Source organism: Natrix helvetica, assembly GCF_964273705.1.
Source record: "Natrix helvetica genome assembly, chromosome: 2".
NCBI classification, from domain to species: Eukaryota; Metazoa; Chordata; class Lepidosauria; order Squamata; family Natricidae; genus Natrix; species Natrix helvetica.
This window is the reverse complement of record NC_138552.1, coordinates 287,917,510-287,933,548: the sequence shown is the minus strand read 5'-3', so window position 1 is coordinate 287,933,548 and position 16,039 is coordinate 287,917,510. Positions and strand designations below refer to the sequence as shown.

At 44.0% G+C, this 16,039-nt stretch overlaps 1 protein-coding gene across 9 annotated transcripts in view; it reads right to left on the bottom strand.

Moving 5' to 3' along the window:
* The window catches only part of MSI2 (musashi RNA binding protein 2), a 689,288-nt gene that overhangs the window by 285,404 nt on the left and 387,845 nt on the right, over nt 1-16,039 (bottom strand). For all 9 annotated transcript variants that reach the window (XM_081945332.1, XM_081945333.1, XM_081945334.1 and 6 more), the window contains exon 7: nt 6,493-6,541. In XM_081945332.1, coding sequence (XP_081801458.1) covers nt 6,493-6,541 — 49 coding nt within the window. The remainder of the gene's footprint in view (nt 1-6,492; nt 6,542-16,039) is intronic.

Sequence of the window (16,039 nt, the reverse complement as noted above, 5' to 3'; positions counted from 1 at the left end):
AGGTTGCAGATATGAGGACTAGTAATAGGTTTTTAGTTTGTTGTAGCTTCAAATGGTTGCAAAAATGAACGGTTGTAAATGAAGGACCACTTGTATTTCACAGAGCTTAAACATCTAATCTCCTTGCTGTCTCTCTCAGAATCAGTCCAACTTTCTTCCACAGCTTTCCTAAAGAGAGATTCCCTGAATAGGATGCAAAACGTGTGATGGGTTGACTAATGGAGAACAAGGCAAAACTATTTTTTTGTCATGATTCGGCCATTAAACCTCTGCTTGATGCCGCCTGAAAACTGCTTTTGCCTTACTTCATAGCAGCCGTATCCTGCTTCTAGCTTATTATATTTAGCATGGGATCAACGACAACGCAGAGCACCAGAAATTATGTAAAGCCAAAGGACATGCTCATTCCAAAGCAAGCTTTGTCTTTATCCATCACAACTGGGAGCGCACAGGTACATTTAAGGGGGGTTGAGCCACAGAGTAGAACAACAGTATTGGTACCATCTGATGCAGTTTTTCAACGTTGGCAACTTTGGGGAATCCTGGGAGTTGAAATCCACCCATCTTAAAGTTGCCAACATTGAAAAACACTGGTCTGGTAGGTCACCACCAAGCATCAACCATCTCTTCTGACCTAGGCTTCCCCAAAAAGCAAGAAGCAGATTCCTGGTCCCGACAAAACCCCTTTTATTAAACAAATAGTGAATTCCTCTCATTCACATTCAGCAAAGGCCTGGCAAACAGTCTTTCAAAGGTGGATTTATGAACACAGACCTTATCTAGCTTGGGAAGCTGCCATGTAAATATTTTCCAAACACAGTGCTGTGTGAGGAAAGACTTGGCACAGAGTCTCTGAGATTCACGGACAGATCTTCACACTCCTGAAACGAATGAACGAATTGTTTTCTACAAAAGCCCACTCCCCATTTGCTCCTCTTTTATTTCCTACGGGAGGCTTTACTCCCAAGTCGACCCTGATTTCTGAGTTGTTCTTTTCTTCTGGCAGCTCTGCGCATGCGCACACTGGGAACAGGCTCCAGCTGTTTCTCTGCCTCCCGACTGCCAGACGGTCTTGGCCCCCTCTCTGCCTCCAACACAGAGCCCTCGTCCGAGCCTTCCCCAGCCTCCAGGACTGGCCCCATGCTCCTCCCCAACCTCCTCACTGTCCAATGCAGAGCTGCCAGCTCTGCTGGTGGGGCACAACACCATCAACCAATGTGGAACTGAACAAATGGGAACTATATAACAAGCCAGCATGGATGAGTGTCCCAGCATTGTTCCAGTTCTCCAAGTTATATTGGCCCAGAATGATGAAGCTGTGCACACCGGGGGGGGGGGGGGGGGGGGGGAAATGTCGTTAATTTTATTTGTAAAATATGGACTGTTTAAAAACAACCAAAGGCAATCAAAACAAATAGAAATCACAGTAAAAGTATGATAAACCATATGGTACGGATTTGAAAGACAAAAAATAAATAAACCGAAGGCAGAGAGAAAGTAGGTAAAAATAACTGCTCATAATTTCAAGGTATTTACACACACTTGACGTAACTGACAAGTTTTAAATATATGCTGTCAGTGAATATTTCATTTGGTGAATTAGTAACTTTTGGCATGAATGGATGTGAAACCCGCAAAAGCCCTTTCTTGTATTCAGTAATATAATCAGTAGATTAACTGCAAATAAATCAGAAATAAGTCAGCTTACGGGCCAAACACTGTTTTTAATGAATAAATCTTGGCGAAGAATTTTAGATCTTGGGCTTAATTGCTCAAGATAGGCTGTATCAATAGAAAATACACACGGGGAGGAAAGGAAATGCCAGAATTAAGTCCAAGGATATCAATACTGGAGAAAAGAAGGAGAGATATAAGCAGTCATTAGGTTGCCGAGCTACATTTTAAGACTAGCAAGCTGCAAATATAGATAATTCCTCAACTTACAATAATTCCTTTAGTGACCATTCAATGGCACTGAAAAAAAGTGACTTGTGACCAGAACAGAGGTGGGGTCCTACTGGTTCGGCTGAGTAAGTAGTAACTCGGGTGGACAAGCGCCTCAACCGATTCTATGGCACCGCCATCTTGTTTTTTAAAAAATTTCTGAAGCACGTCCCTGAGCAAACTAGCAGTAAAAGAAGCCGGAACCCACTCCTGGACCATAAGTATGGAGTTTTACAGGTAGTCCTTGACTTACAATCACAATTGAGCTGATGTTGCTAGGCAAGACATTTGTTAAGTGAGTTTGGCCCCCTTTTACCACCTTTCTGGCCACAGTTGTTAAATGAATCACTGCAGTTGTTAAGGTAGTACCACAGTTGTTAACCGAATCTGGCTTCCCCATTGACTTTGCTTGTCAGAAGATTGCGAGAGGGAAATCCCCTGACCCCGGGACACTGCGCCCGTCAAAAATGAGAGGCAGTTGCCAAGTGTCCAATTTTTGATCAGGTAACTGTGGGGAATGCTGCAATGGTCGTAAGTGTGAAAAACAGTTGTAAGTCACGTTTTTTTTTAGTCCTAACTTCAAATGATCGGTAAACAAACTGTTATAAGTCGAGGCCTATCTGTTATAAGTCGAGTACCACGGTTGTTAACTGAATCTGGCTTCGGATTCAGGGGATCCCATGACCCCGGGACACTGCGCCCGTCACAAATATGAGACAGGTGCCAAGCGTCCACTTTTTTTTAATCAGGTGACCATGGAGAGGCTGCCATGGTTGTAAGTCTGGCAAGCGGTCGTAAGTCACTTTTTTTCAGCGTCTCTGTAACTTTGAACGGTCACTAAATGAAACATTGTAAATCCAGGCCTGCCTATACTTTGGGGCAGTGTACAAGAGGAGATACTGTCACACATTTCCACAGATAGATAAGAGCCATGATGGCGCAGTGGTTAGAATGCAGTACTGCAGGCTACTTCTGCTGACTGCCGACTGCCTGCCATTTGGCAGTTCCAATCTCACCAGGCTGACGGTTGACTCAGCCTCCCATCCTTCCGAAGCGGGTGAAATGAGGACCCAGATTGTTGGGGGCAAGAGGCTGACTCTGTAAACCCCTTAGAGAGGGCCGTAAAGCACCGTGAAGCGGTAATGCAAGGCTATTGCTGTAGTGTTGAAACTCTTCTCCCACCCCGTTTTTTCACCCGACTGAGTCAAATTAAAGCAATGGGTAGGACCCCACCTGGAGCAAGCCTTCCTCTGCACTTCCCTTTTACAAAGGGCAGGGATGCTCAACCGAGCAGCTGCTACCTGCTGGATCCAACTCCACTCAGCAGCTTCGTTTCACAGACAGCATCCTTAAGTATCTTCACCACGGGGTAAAAATCTGAAGCTCGACCATGAGTGAGGAGAAGTGGGGGGGGGGTGAGGGGAGAGAAAGAAGGGAAGAGGTGGGAAATGGCTCCGCTCACACCCCCAGCCTCAGCGCAGGTGAGAAAGGAGAAGTTACTGTAGTATGCCCCGGGGGCATTAATTAAACCTTTTGGAGGGAGGGGAAGACAAAAACACCCCCTTATTCCCTTAACAAGAAAAATCAAGCCCTAGAATTTGACACCAAAGGGCCCTTCCGCTATTTCCATTCTAAAACTTGTCACCTTTGCACTGCCTGCAGGGAACGACACAAAGGCCACACAGGAGCCCTTGGAGGTTTCCCTGTTGAACAGCTCCTCATTAGGTCCTTGCGAGCTGTCAGACTTCCAGATTCAAAAAAAAAAAAAAGGGAGGGGGGGTAGAAAAAACAAGAAAAGTGCCAGACCTGAAACCTAAGGAATTTTGCAGGCGCATCTATCGGTGGGAGCAGGAATGCCCAATGCTCTCGATGTTCAAAGCGGATTGCGTAGGCAACCACAGCATTGGGGGGGACGCGGTTTCCCCAGGGTCAACCATACCCCCCAAAGATCTCTCTTATCCCCATGGAAAGCACATGCTTCTTTCCAAGGCAGTCAATTGGCGAATGGAGCCAGTTTATAACCGTAGACAGAAGGTGCCCTTTTCCGACAGTTTTCATTAGAAAGATTCCAGAAGAGAAAACACAGAAAGCAAAGGAATTGGAGAAGTGAACCAAGGGCAAAGGTTTGGAAAGGCGATGGTGATAGACCCACGACTTGCTGAAATAAAAAAAAATACACGATGGTTTCCATTCTAGAACCAATATCCTTCATGCTTCGTTAGCCTCCCAAAAGTCTGTCCGGGTTCAATGCTCAGATTGAAACGCAAAAAAACACACACCAAGTTTCCCAAGTTATCCTTTGAAAAACAAGGGTCCAATAGCAACATGCTCCAGGATCAGAGAGTACCCCAGCTAGAAGGGAATATCTGTAGCTCAAGGTTGAAAATGAGGGGACCTTGGTGGTTTCTGAGCTGGGTTGTTTTCTTGCTGCTGTCAGCACTGATGATATTACCTAGTTGGGTAACGAAACGTCTGCAAGCAAGCAAGCTCAGAGACTGTTCTGACCTAGGCTTGCCAAGAGCGTGAAGCAAACTCCTTGTCCCGACAAAAACCCCTTTTATTAATTGACTGTGAATTCTGCTCATTCACATCCAGCAAAGTCTTTCAAGGGAGGATTTACAGTCACCGACTTTGTCTGGCTGGGAGAGCTGCCAGGCCGATATCTGCAAAACATGGCAAGGACCCTCGGAGAGTCACGAACCAATTACGTGAACTAATTGTCACCTGCAAACTCCCCTCCCCTTTCGCTCCTCTTTTATTTCCTCTGGAAGGGGCCATTCATCGCCCACCTGTGGGCCTTACTCCCAAGTCGATCCCTGTTCTTTAGCTGTTCCCTTCGTCTGACAACTCTGGGCATGCGCACACTGGGAACAGGCTCCAGCTGTTTGTCTGCTTCACTGATGTCTGATTCTGAAGGCAGCTGATAACTGGCATACAGCCCTGGCCCTATCTCTGCCTCCAACACAGAGCCCTTATCAGAGCCTTCCCCAGACTCCAGGACTGGCTCATGTTCCTCCCCAACCTCCTCACTGTCTGAATCTGCTTCTAGCTCTTCAGGCCGTTGGCGGGCCACAACAGAGATGACCAAGGAACTTGAGGAACCCAGCTACCTGAAACATCTTCCAACCTGAAAATCTGGCCATCTTCACTTTGGCTCATTGAAGGATAGTCTGTCCCTAAAGCACTCTCACCCCAATTATTTCCCTTTATCTCAGATCAACCCCAAAGGTCCGAAACAACAGATTTGGTCATTCTGTCAAAAGACTGTATCCCAGTGATGAGCTCAGGTGCAGGGATAAAGCAGAGTGACATTTATAATCTCTTTCTATCTCTCTCCAATATCTATCTATATATCCATCAGCCATTCATCCATCCCAAAGCAGAAAGCCTCACCAAGTCCTTTTATACTTAAGTCAGCTCTTTATCTGGTTCTCCTTCTTGGCTTGGCTTTCAACCATCGATGGAATTATTATTTCTCCTTATGTTTTAAAATCATAGCAGTTAAATTTCTTCTAAACAATACGGCTGCATTTTTAAATATATATATATATATATATCCTGAAAGCACAGGCTCGCTAGGTTGGAAAAGTCGATTTAGGTGATCAATTCCAGGCCCCTTGCTTTGTGTAGGATTCCAAAATTAAACCACAACAGAATTATCTGTAAACCTGGAAATGTCCTTTTCACAAAAAAATGGAGAAAGATGTAGAACCAGTCATTTACATAACTGTCTCATCCTTCCAAATAATCAAATATGTAAGAAACTAAAAGGAAATGCAACTTTGCGGGTAACTATTGGGACAGATTTTCCCACAGTGGGTTGTTTTAAAGAAGACACTCATGAAATGCAAATTTCTGATCACACAAATGTAAAGACTCAAGATCAGAAGTAGGAATAAAGTTTGTACGGCTACAGTGGTGGGATTCAAATAATTTAACAACCAGTTCTCTGCCCTAATGACCAGCTGGGTGGGCGGGGCTCGGTGGTCATGTGACTTGGTAGGCGTGGCCAATTCAATGTGACTCATGTCGATGGGAGCTTCGCCTTAGCTGTTACAATGTAATTAGGGTTAACCGGAGAGGCGGTTTCTGTAAGCAGGGCAATCAAGATTAGGATAAAAACAACACCAGAATGTTTCCTTCCCTGCCTTCTTTACAGGATTAGTAAAGTGGAAGAAAACAAAAGGGGATTTCTTCCAACAACTGGTTCTCTGAACTGCTTGGAAAGTTAACAACAGGTTCTCCCGAACAGGTGCGAACCGGCTGAATCCAACTACTGCATGGCTCAAATGGAAGAATGCAAAAGACTTGTGGAATAATAGACACCAAATGATATTTGCCGGTGAGAAAGAAACATACACAATTCACAAAGTATTCACAAAGTACTACTAGAGAACATTAGACATTACAGATAAAAGTAGTTGCTTCATCTTTTGACACACACACACAAAACATCCACTGTCCACAATAAAGAAACTTTCTTTTATCAATGAGCCAAGGAAAATCCAAACATTAAAAAAAATGTTGGGGGTTCATTCCCCTCCTTACCTCTGTGTCTGTTGGTGGTCTTGTCAAACATAAGCATGGCGTCTTCTACCTGCAAGACACAAGGACATCCTTGATTTAGAGACTGTGAAATACAATCTCACAAATTATGAAGCAATTGAGGGGCACTGGGAGCAATGCGCCCTGGGGCCTCAAATCTCCTTTTTCTGCATCATTAGGTTGGGTTCCAAAGAGAAAACAATATTCACGGCACCCAGAGATCGATGGCATCGGTAAGTAATTCACTGTTATTACAAGAGGGTTGAAATTCTGGCTAGTTTACCTTCTTAATTAAAAGGGGCTCTCTGCCTGTTGTGTCTCCCTATATTCCCTGACCTTGGATACCAACAATTGTGTGAATGTCATCTTCAATCATTTCCAATTTTACTTTGCATCACAGAATATGTAGCAGTCCAATTCCAGTTTGGGAAGAATTCAAAACTAACATGTACCTAGCAATCAAGCTCCCTACTTCCACCCTTTCGACACTCCTAATTTTAACTAAGGTTATGCTTTCCCACCTTGAGAGCTTCAAGGCTGAATAGAAACAGGATGTCATCTCTTCCTTTTACAGTTTTCCATTCCCTCTATGATAGTGCATTTCATGGGGAAAGAAGTCTTGCAATCATATATACTTGCCTCCCACCCAAACATTTCTCGGAGACGGTGCCACCAAAATCATAAAACCACTTTGCCTAAAAGCCTTCACTTCTGCCACATCTATGAAAAAAATCATCATCATCAAAAAAAAAAAAAAAGAATGTATATCAAGCCCAGCCCAAGAATGACTTAGAACAATCCAGCCAAAGTTCAGTTCATTATTTGTTTATATCCAAAAGACAGAATCTTGCCAGACTAAACCTTTACTACTCTCACCCTAATGGAGATACTTTGGGAGATTCTAGGTAAAGGTAAAGGTTCCCCCACAAATATGTGCTAGTCGTTCCCGACTTTAGGGGGCAGTGCTCATCTCTGTTTTTAAGCCAAAAAGCAAGTGCTGTCTGAAGGCGTCTCTGTGGTCACCAGCATGACTAAACGGCGAAGGCGAACGGAGAGCTATTACCTTCCCACCAAATAGTCCCTATTTTTCTACTTGCATTTTTTACGTGCTTTTGAACTGCTAGGTTGGCAGAAGCTGGGGCAAGGAACTGGAGTTCACTCCGTTATGCAGCGCTTGGGATTTGAGCAGCTGAACTGCCAACCTTCTGATCAAAAAGTTCAGAGTCTTAGTCACTGAGCCAGAAAAACTGATGAATAAATATTTTGATGGTTATATAATCGATACTGTAATGGAAGATAGTATACTGTACTTTTCGGAGTATAAGATGACTCCCCCCTGCCCAAAGAGGGTGGGAATGTTGTTGTGTCTTATACACTGAATACAGCCATTTTTGGAGTCCGGAAACCCCACCCTGCATATCCCGTTTTTGCAAAAAATAGGCTTGGTTTTTTTGCAAAAATTAGGCATGCAGAGGGTTTGGGAGGCCTGCAGAGTGCTCCTAAGGGCTGGGGAGAGCAAAAACGTGATGCGTGGGGTGTTTGGGAGGTGAAACGCAGACCTGTTTTTAGCAAAAATGGGGGAGTTTTTGCCTTCCCCAGCCCGCTGGAGCACTCTGTAGGCCTCCAAAACCCTCGGTGCCCCCCGTTTTTGCAAAAGACCGGGGCTGCAAAACTCCAGAAAACCTACTCGATGGCAGCAAAGAACGGGAAATGCATGCATTTCTTTGACGCAATCGACTCCCACCTTTACTTAAAGTTCTGCAGCCCAGGTGTGGTCAACCTGCTTGAAAGAACTGGTTCCAAAAGAGAAGAAGAAAAAGAAGCAAACAACAAGACGAGACAGGGCACAGAGTATTGCCTGAATCAAAAGCTCCTTTGTCCACAATGCCTCTCCTGAAATTGAAGTATGGTTATCTTCCCCCACCCCACTCCAATCTACTGGGGGAGGCAGGACAGGTCCAAGAGGACACCAAGGGAAGAGTCTGCTTAGCCTCAAAGGGATTCAATGGACCTTTAAAAAGCCACAGGTGTTTCCAGGGAGAAGGATGTGTGTGGGAGGGGGGGGGGGATTACACTCAGCCGCCACATTCCAGCCGCTCCGTTTCAGAGAACAGAAGGATCCTGAAGCACTCAAGTGTGACCGAAGGAAAGGAAAGCTTTCAAGATCCTGTTATTTGCATGACTTGGTCCACCTGCGTTTCATCTGCAAAGCCACACCTCAGTGCTGCCCTTTAAGAGAAGAGGACCAGGGCACTGAAGCTGCCTGTCGCTACTACAGATGCTGCCAGAGCCCGGATCCATAAGGCGTTGTTTTCAAATGGGGCAGGTCATCCTAGCTACAGATGGGGGGGGGGGGGGATTGACAAAAGAGCAGATGACATACAAAGCTCCATGGATTTATGCTTTAAAGGTTCCAAAGGTGATGAACGAAGCTGCTCAGAGTCCCTTCCGAACTGAGAGATGGAGGGCAAATATTGATAAATAATGAATTATAAGTCTACAAAGCATTTTAGTCTCTTAATTTAAGACTTTTTTGAGGGGGGGGGGAGACTCTGTGATGGGAGGGAAAACATGGGTATGTGTGTATCCAGATAGACAGACAGATACAGACAGACAGATAGACAGAGATAGATAGATAGATAGACAGAGATACAGACAGACAGACAGATAAGATAGATAGACAGATAGATTCTGACAGATAGAGAGATAGAGAGATACAGACAGATAGAAAGATAGAAAGATAGATAGATAGATAGATAGATAGATAGATAGATAGATAGATAGACAGACAGACAGACATAGATAAATAGATAGACAGACAGACAGACACACACACACACACATTTTTTATTAAATGTCTTAATATAAAATACAATGAGAATGAAGGTAGCAGGGAAGTGGGGAAGAAAAAAAGTGGAAGGAAAAGTATGGGGCAGGGGCAGTGGTGGGTTCCGGATTCGGTACCAACCGGTACGGTTGGAATGGCCCCGGCGTCACCCACTTACAAGAGCGTACGGCGCACGCATGCATTGTAGCTAGAAACAACGCTTCTGCAATGCTCCAGCTGCTCAGCAGAGCGTCACACAGGCGCTGTACGTGCCCTGCGCGTAAGCGCCGACAGCTTTAAAACACGGTAAGGAGCGCGGGCGGGCGGGTGGACCCTCCGGAGCACCATACCGGAACGGTATCTGGTGCTCCAGGCTGGCTCTGGGACACCCGTACCAGGGTGTACCACCTGCAACCCACCACTGGTCTGGGGAGAAAAGAAGAAAAAAGTGTTAACTTCCAAAAATATAAAAATATTAAGGTACGGACTCAACCATTTTCTGGGAGGGAAAACATGGTTCTTTTTTTGTCCTTTTCTCTATTCAGAGAAAACAATTGACATTTGTTAAAAAAAGACAGCAGCTGCCAACTAATTCTATATAAATACGAGTAGTCCTCGACTTACAACCACAACGGAGGCCATAACTTCAGTTGCCAAGCAAGACAGTTGCTTTTGCCCCATTTTACGACTTTTCTTGCCTCAGTTGTTAAGTGAATCACTGCAGTTGTTAAGTTAGTAACACAAGTTATTAAGTGAATCTGGCTTCCTCACTGATTTTGCTTGTCAAAGAAACAAAAGGTGATCACATGACCCCCCCCCCGGGGCATTGCAATCGTCATGAAGCCACCTTCAGTCGCCATGGAGAGTAGGCAGCGATATAAAATTTTAAATAAATAAATAGGAATCAATTGACAAGCATCTGGATGCTGATCACATGACCACGGGGATGCTGCAATCGTCACAAATGTGAAAAATCGTCATAAGTCACTTTTTTAGTGCCATTATGACTTCAAATGGTCACTGAACAAATGGTTATAAGTCGAGGACTACCTGTAACAGAACTCCATGATCACCTTCCTATTGGACCACAGGGTCTCACTGCAATTTATGCACAGAATGACTCCTAGGGATGCTGCAGGGCTTAGTTTTAGCTTGTTTTGTTTGCTCCATCTCTAATTTCCTTCATATTAGGTATGGTATCAAAGACACCCCAAAAAGTGTGTGTGTGTGTGAGAAATGTATGAAATATAAACCCCCAAAGTAGGTATCTCTGCAGCTAAACAAAGTGGCTGACTCTTGAGATTTGCCCACCTGCCTTCCATTGAGGACCTGTATACTGCCCGAGTCAAAAAGAGGGCTATGAAAATATCTACAGACCCCTCACATCCTGGACCTAAATTGTTTCAACCTCTGCCCTCAAAACGACGCTATAGGGCACTGCACACCAGGACAACTAGACACAAGAACAGTTTTTCCCCAAATGCCATCACTCTGCTAAACAACTAATTCCCACAACATTGACAAATGACTGTATTACTCTTCTTCTTCTCATCCTTCCTAGTACCTATCTCTTCCCACTCATGTTGTTGCATATTTACAATTTATATTGTTTTATTGGTTTACTAGTAAGATTTGATAGCTTATTAGTAACCTTGACTATCACTAAGTGTTGTGATATGTTGTGAATGTTGTGATACATTTTTGATGAATGTATTTTATTCTCCTTTTGTACACTGAGAGCATCTACACCAGAGACAAATTCCCTGTTTGTCCAATCACACTTGGTCAATAAAGAATTCTATTCCATTCTATTCTAAGTGGAGGAAGCAAATCCATAAACATGGGTGCGCTCCACCATCTGGCAACCCAAATCAAAACCTTTCTCGCCTATGTCAGGAAACCAATCCAGTTGCAAAAACAGACCTGAGTTTGAAATCTCTTGTTCCAGCGTGCTTTTTCATCCATGTGTCATGATATTATTTACACAATCCAGACAGAGATTACAATAGCGGTGGGCTTCAGAGAGACCGCTGAATTTTAATAGCTTCCTTCCCTTAAGAATTGACAGCTTCAGGAGGTCAGCAGTCCGGCTAACACTGACCACTGCTCTTGAGCTGGAGGCGTCTTGTCATGACAAAATTTCAGCCGAGTTCCAGGCCTCTCCGGGGAGATCTACTCTGAACTTTCTTTGTTCGGTTTCTTGAAGACACCACACCGCTGTAGCCAGTGAAGGCAACAAATAACAAGTCAGCCAGCCCGGTCCTTGTCTAAGGGAGAACACACTACATGACACAAAGGTTTCTCCCTTTTAGTTGTAACCTAGGTGACAACGCTGAGATCCAGCTGGCATGCCATCGCCTCCCCTCTCTAAATTTCAACTTTCCAGAGCTTGACTAACAAGTGGATCCATACATTATTTACACATTTACACGAGCACAGGAGGTCCTAGGCTTGTGACTGTTCAGTTAGCTACATAAATTTTGGGCTCAGCCAGAGGTGAATTGCTCCCGGTTCGGCTGAACTGGTAATGGAATTCAGGTCCAGGTCGCAGAAACGACCGCGACCCAGGCCTGCCACGCCCCCGAACTGGTTCCCTCACTGCTGCTGGGTCGCCGCCATTTTGGTTTTTAGTGACGGCACGTGCGCAATTCACTGTAAATTGTTCTGCGCATGCATGAAGAATAATTTACATTGAACAGCGCACGTGTGCACGGAGGTTGCGTACCGGTAGTAAAACTGGCAGCAACCCACACCTGGGCTCAACTGTAAGTCGAGGACTACCTGTATTTCAGCCATCTGAAAGGTGGCTCAGGACGTAGCCCAAACTTTCAGTATAGAAGAAAGAAGCACTCATATAGCACAACCCAAGGTCACAAAAATAGGACATTATGGATCACAAGAAATAGAACTGGGTCCCTCCCGCCAAACAAATCTTTTAGGCCAGGGATGTCAAAATTCGATTTCACTGAGGGGCAGGCGGTGTGTGTGGCCAGCTCGATGTCACTTGTGTCTGAGGGCACCTGCGGTGGCCCGGGCAACCCTCCCCCACCAGGCTCCGTTTTCACTGACAGAGGCGCCGCGGGCCGGTCCTTTGCTGTTTCCGGGGCAGCCCTGTGGGATAGATCTAACCACCCTATGGTCTGGATCCGGCCCACGGGCCTTGAGTTTGACACCCCTGTTTTAGGTGATCTCTCTGCATTAACAGTTGCGCAAATCCCCACTCTATGTACACACAACGGGGCAAGTACTGCATATAGTTACACCGTCCAACCAATATTTCAACTAAATCACCATGTCTGTCACTGCGCTAGGATAAAGAGAGAGGTGGCATCAAGTTATTCTTCAGGGTCTTGACACTAGTTAAAATAAGCACAAACTATTTCCGGGATTAATCAATCGCAACCGCACAAGCCATTGGGATCAGGGGAATAAAGGAGAAGATGTATATGATGAGATCACGCAAATATCATTAACCTACATAATTCTATCAAAGATGGGACAAAAACAGGTAACTAGTGGAATAATAGCTCTGTGTGTGTGTGTGTGTGTGTGTGTGTGTGTGTTGGCATCCTGGCATCAGTGTGTTTGCTGCCAATGCTGCTGCCCTTGATAAATAATTTTCTTGATCCTTGCTCCAGCATGGTGGTTTGAATGTTGGTGCCTGAGAAAACTCGGGCAAATATCCACAAGCCGCTAAGAAACGGATAATCAAACCGCCCTGAGTTCTCACTCAAAGCACAAACGACCCCGCTCAAATTTTAATTGATTTTTTTTTTACTTTAATTGAATTTTTAGATGGAATATCTTTATGGTTTTAACTGTTTTATGCAGCATTTTATTCAATGACTGTAAGCTGCCTGGATTTGCCTTCGGTGAGATGGATGACATAATAGAAGTTTGATTAATTAATGAATCCTACTTTGGACACAGGATGTGAAGACCCTGCTCTTTGGAGAAAGCTCCAATGTTGGGAAAAGAAGGAAGGAAGGAAGGAAGGAAGGAAGGAAGGAAGGAAGGAAGGAAGGAAGGAAGGAAGGAAGGAAGGAAGGAAGGAAGGGCAGCAAGGTGGAGGGATGTAACCATGATGGTGGACCATATGCATCACGGAAGACTTGAAGAACTTGAAGGACCAGCCTAGGGACAGGTCCTTCTGGAGAAAATCTGTGTTGCTAACAGTTGACAGTATCTTGACAGCACGTATTGTGATCAATCAGCATAGTGATATTTTGTTTAATAGCTACTCATTGATTATGACATTTGGTCACTTTTAAGGAACAGCAATGATTGAGAAGTTTGGTTGTTAAGCGTGGAACTGGACCAGTTTTTGGGGTTCCTTCTTTTCATGGTTCTCATTATTTTTTGCAGCCTGATTGGATCTTTAGCCTACTGGGCACAAATAATATATCCAAGATAGACAAACCTCAGTCTAACTCTAACATGATGGCGCATTTCCTTTCTGAGTAGCACCATTGGGACATTTCTCTCTTTTGGTTCAAAGCATCTCCGGATGACGAGGAAGCTCTGAATTCATTTTGTTTTTAAAGGAGACTTCTGTTTCCTCCAGGATAATAGATTTTTTAAAACAGGAGGGTAATCTCATTTTCTAAGAACACAGAAAAAAAGCAATATTGTTGCTGTTGTGTTCTCCTCCCTCCGAGTAATCTTTCTTTTCTGGCGGGGATCATCTTCTTTTCAAATCAGTGCCCCTCCGAATTTTGCTTCAGCAACAGGTGGAGTGAAAGAAAAGACAACGGAAGCAAGACACAAATTCACAACGAGACTGGCAGACCGAGCTAAAGTCCTGTAAGATTGGAAACGCTTGCATACTAGAGTTGTGAGAGGAGTGTACTGCCTTTTGTGTGGACGCAGCATGTAACAGATATTCCTGGAGGCTTTTAAGCCAGGATGCTCTTCCGGCCATATCAAATTGGTTCTCTCTTTCTTCCCTCTCCAACCAAACTTTTGTTTGTTTCTTAAGGTCAAAACATTTTATCTTTGCCTTTTCAGATGGCCCCAACCCCAACCCGCTTTTTGTAGGGTGCCCATTGTCACGGGGAAACAACCCCTTTCTTCTGGCAGCAGAGTGACACAATGGCATCACTCAGTAATTCCTGAACAGATAAAGTGCTGAACAGAAAAAAGGATTTCTATGAACGCTTGGACAAAATAAAGCATCTAAAATGACCGGGAGGAATGGAAAAGGTGGTTGGGGTAATAAAAAAAAGCTGATATAAATACCACTGAGTTTCTCAGGAAGAAAAGAAGAACTTTACAAAACAATCGAATTGAAAGATAAAGAATTGAGATCTGGGTTGAAAAGAGAAATTCATTCATTCATTCATTCATTCATTCATTCATTCATTCATTCATTCATTGGTGTAATCTAACAAGAACAGTTTGAAATAAAACCCAGAACCCTTTCAATATGCAAAGGTTAAATAGATCAGACTCAAAAGTGCTTCAATTCTCACGAGTCTCTATTTTATCAAGACACAAGCTGCTTTTGCCTTTCCATTGGAAGGGAGAAAGCAGTGGTGAAATTCGATTTTTTTTTACTAGAGGTTCTGTGGGCGTAGCTTGGTGGGCCTGGCAGGGGAAGGATATTGCAAAATCCCCATTCCTGGCAGAAGGACATTGCAAAATCTCCATTCCCACCCCACTCTGGAGCCAGCCAGAGGAGGTATTTGCAGGTTCTACTCAAAGTTTCCGCTACTGGTTCTCCATCCATCCATCCATCCATCCATTATATGTCCCCTTTACTGCTTTTGCAAATAACTCAAGGCGGTGAAGATATCCAACACCCATTGCTCCTCTTATTTTCCTCCACAATCACCACCCTGGGAGGCGGTTTGGGCTGACAGTATGACCCAAAGTCAACCGGCTGATTTCCATGCCTAAAGGGTGATTAGAACTCACTGCCTCCCAATTCCAATTTGCACCTATTTTATGATTGTTACACGGTGTGTGTGTGTGTGTGTGTGTGTGTGTCCCTCCCACCCACTTCCTTTGTTCCCTGATAAAATAATTCTGACTGTTTGGGGCCTTTTCTTTTCCCGATACTTGTTTTTCTATTCTGGGACATTTCTCTCTCTCTCTCTCTCTCTCTCTCTCTCTCTTTCTCTAATGGACCAATATGGTTCCTTGCCATTTTGAGGTCACAAGGGGAAACAGCTCTATAGATCACAGATGTTCAACAGAGATGACCCAGATGGTTGGAGGGAAGGTCGCGCCAAACAAACTCCCGTAAGAATTTACAGGGAAGCTTTTATGCTAAACAAAATAGAAGCATTTAGTGAGGCAAAGGAGTCTTAAAAACAAAAATAGCTCAGTCCAATAATAATAATAATAATAATAATAATAATAATAATAATAATAATAATAATAATAATAATAATAATAATAATGTGAATGGTGACACCAAAAGTCAAAAACCAGAAAAGCAGGCCACAGCTGAATTCTGGAAAGGATTGTGGGAAAATGCAAAGGACTACAATAAGGAAGCAAAGTGGATACATGACTTTGAGAAAAGCATTGGTAACAAACAAATGCAAGTATTAGAAATAACAACTGAGATGGTCAAAAATCGAGTAAAAAAAGTAAAGAATTGGACATCACCTGGAAATGACCAATTACATGGTTTCTGGCTCAAATATCTGACCAGTTTACATGCAATGTTGGCCAGGCAACTGAATGAAATTTTACAAAATGGTCAAATTGATGAAT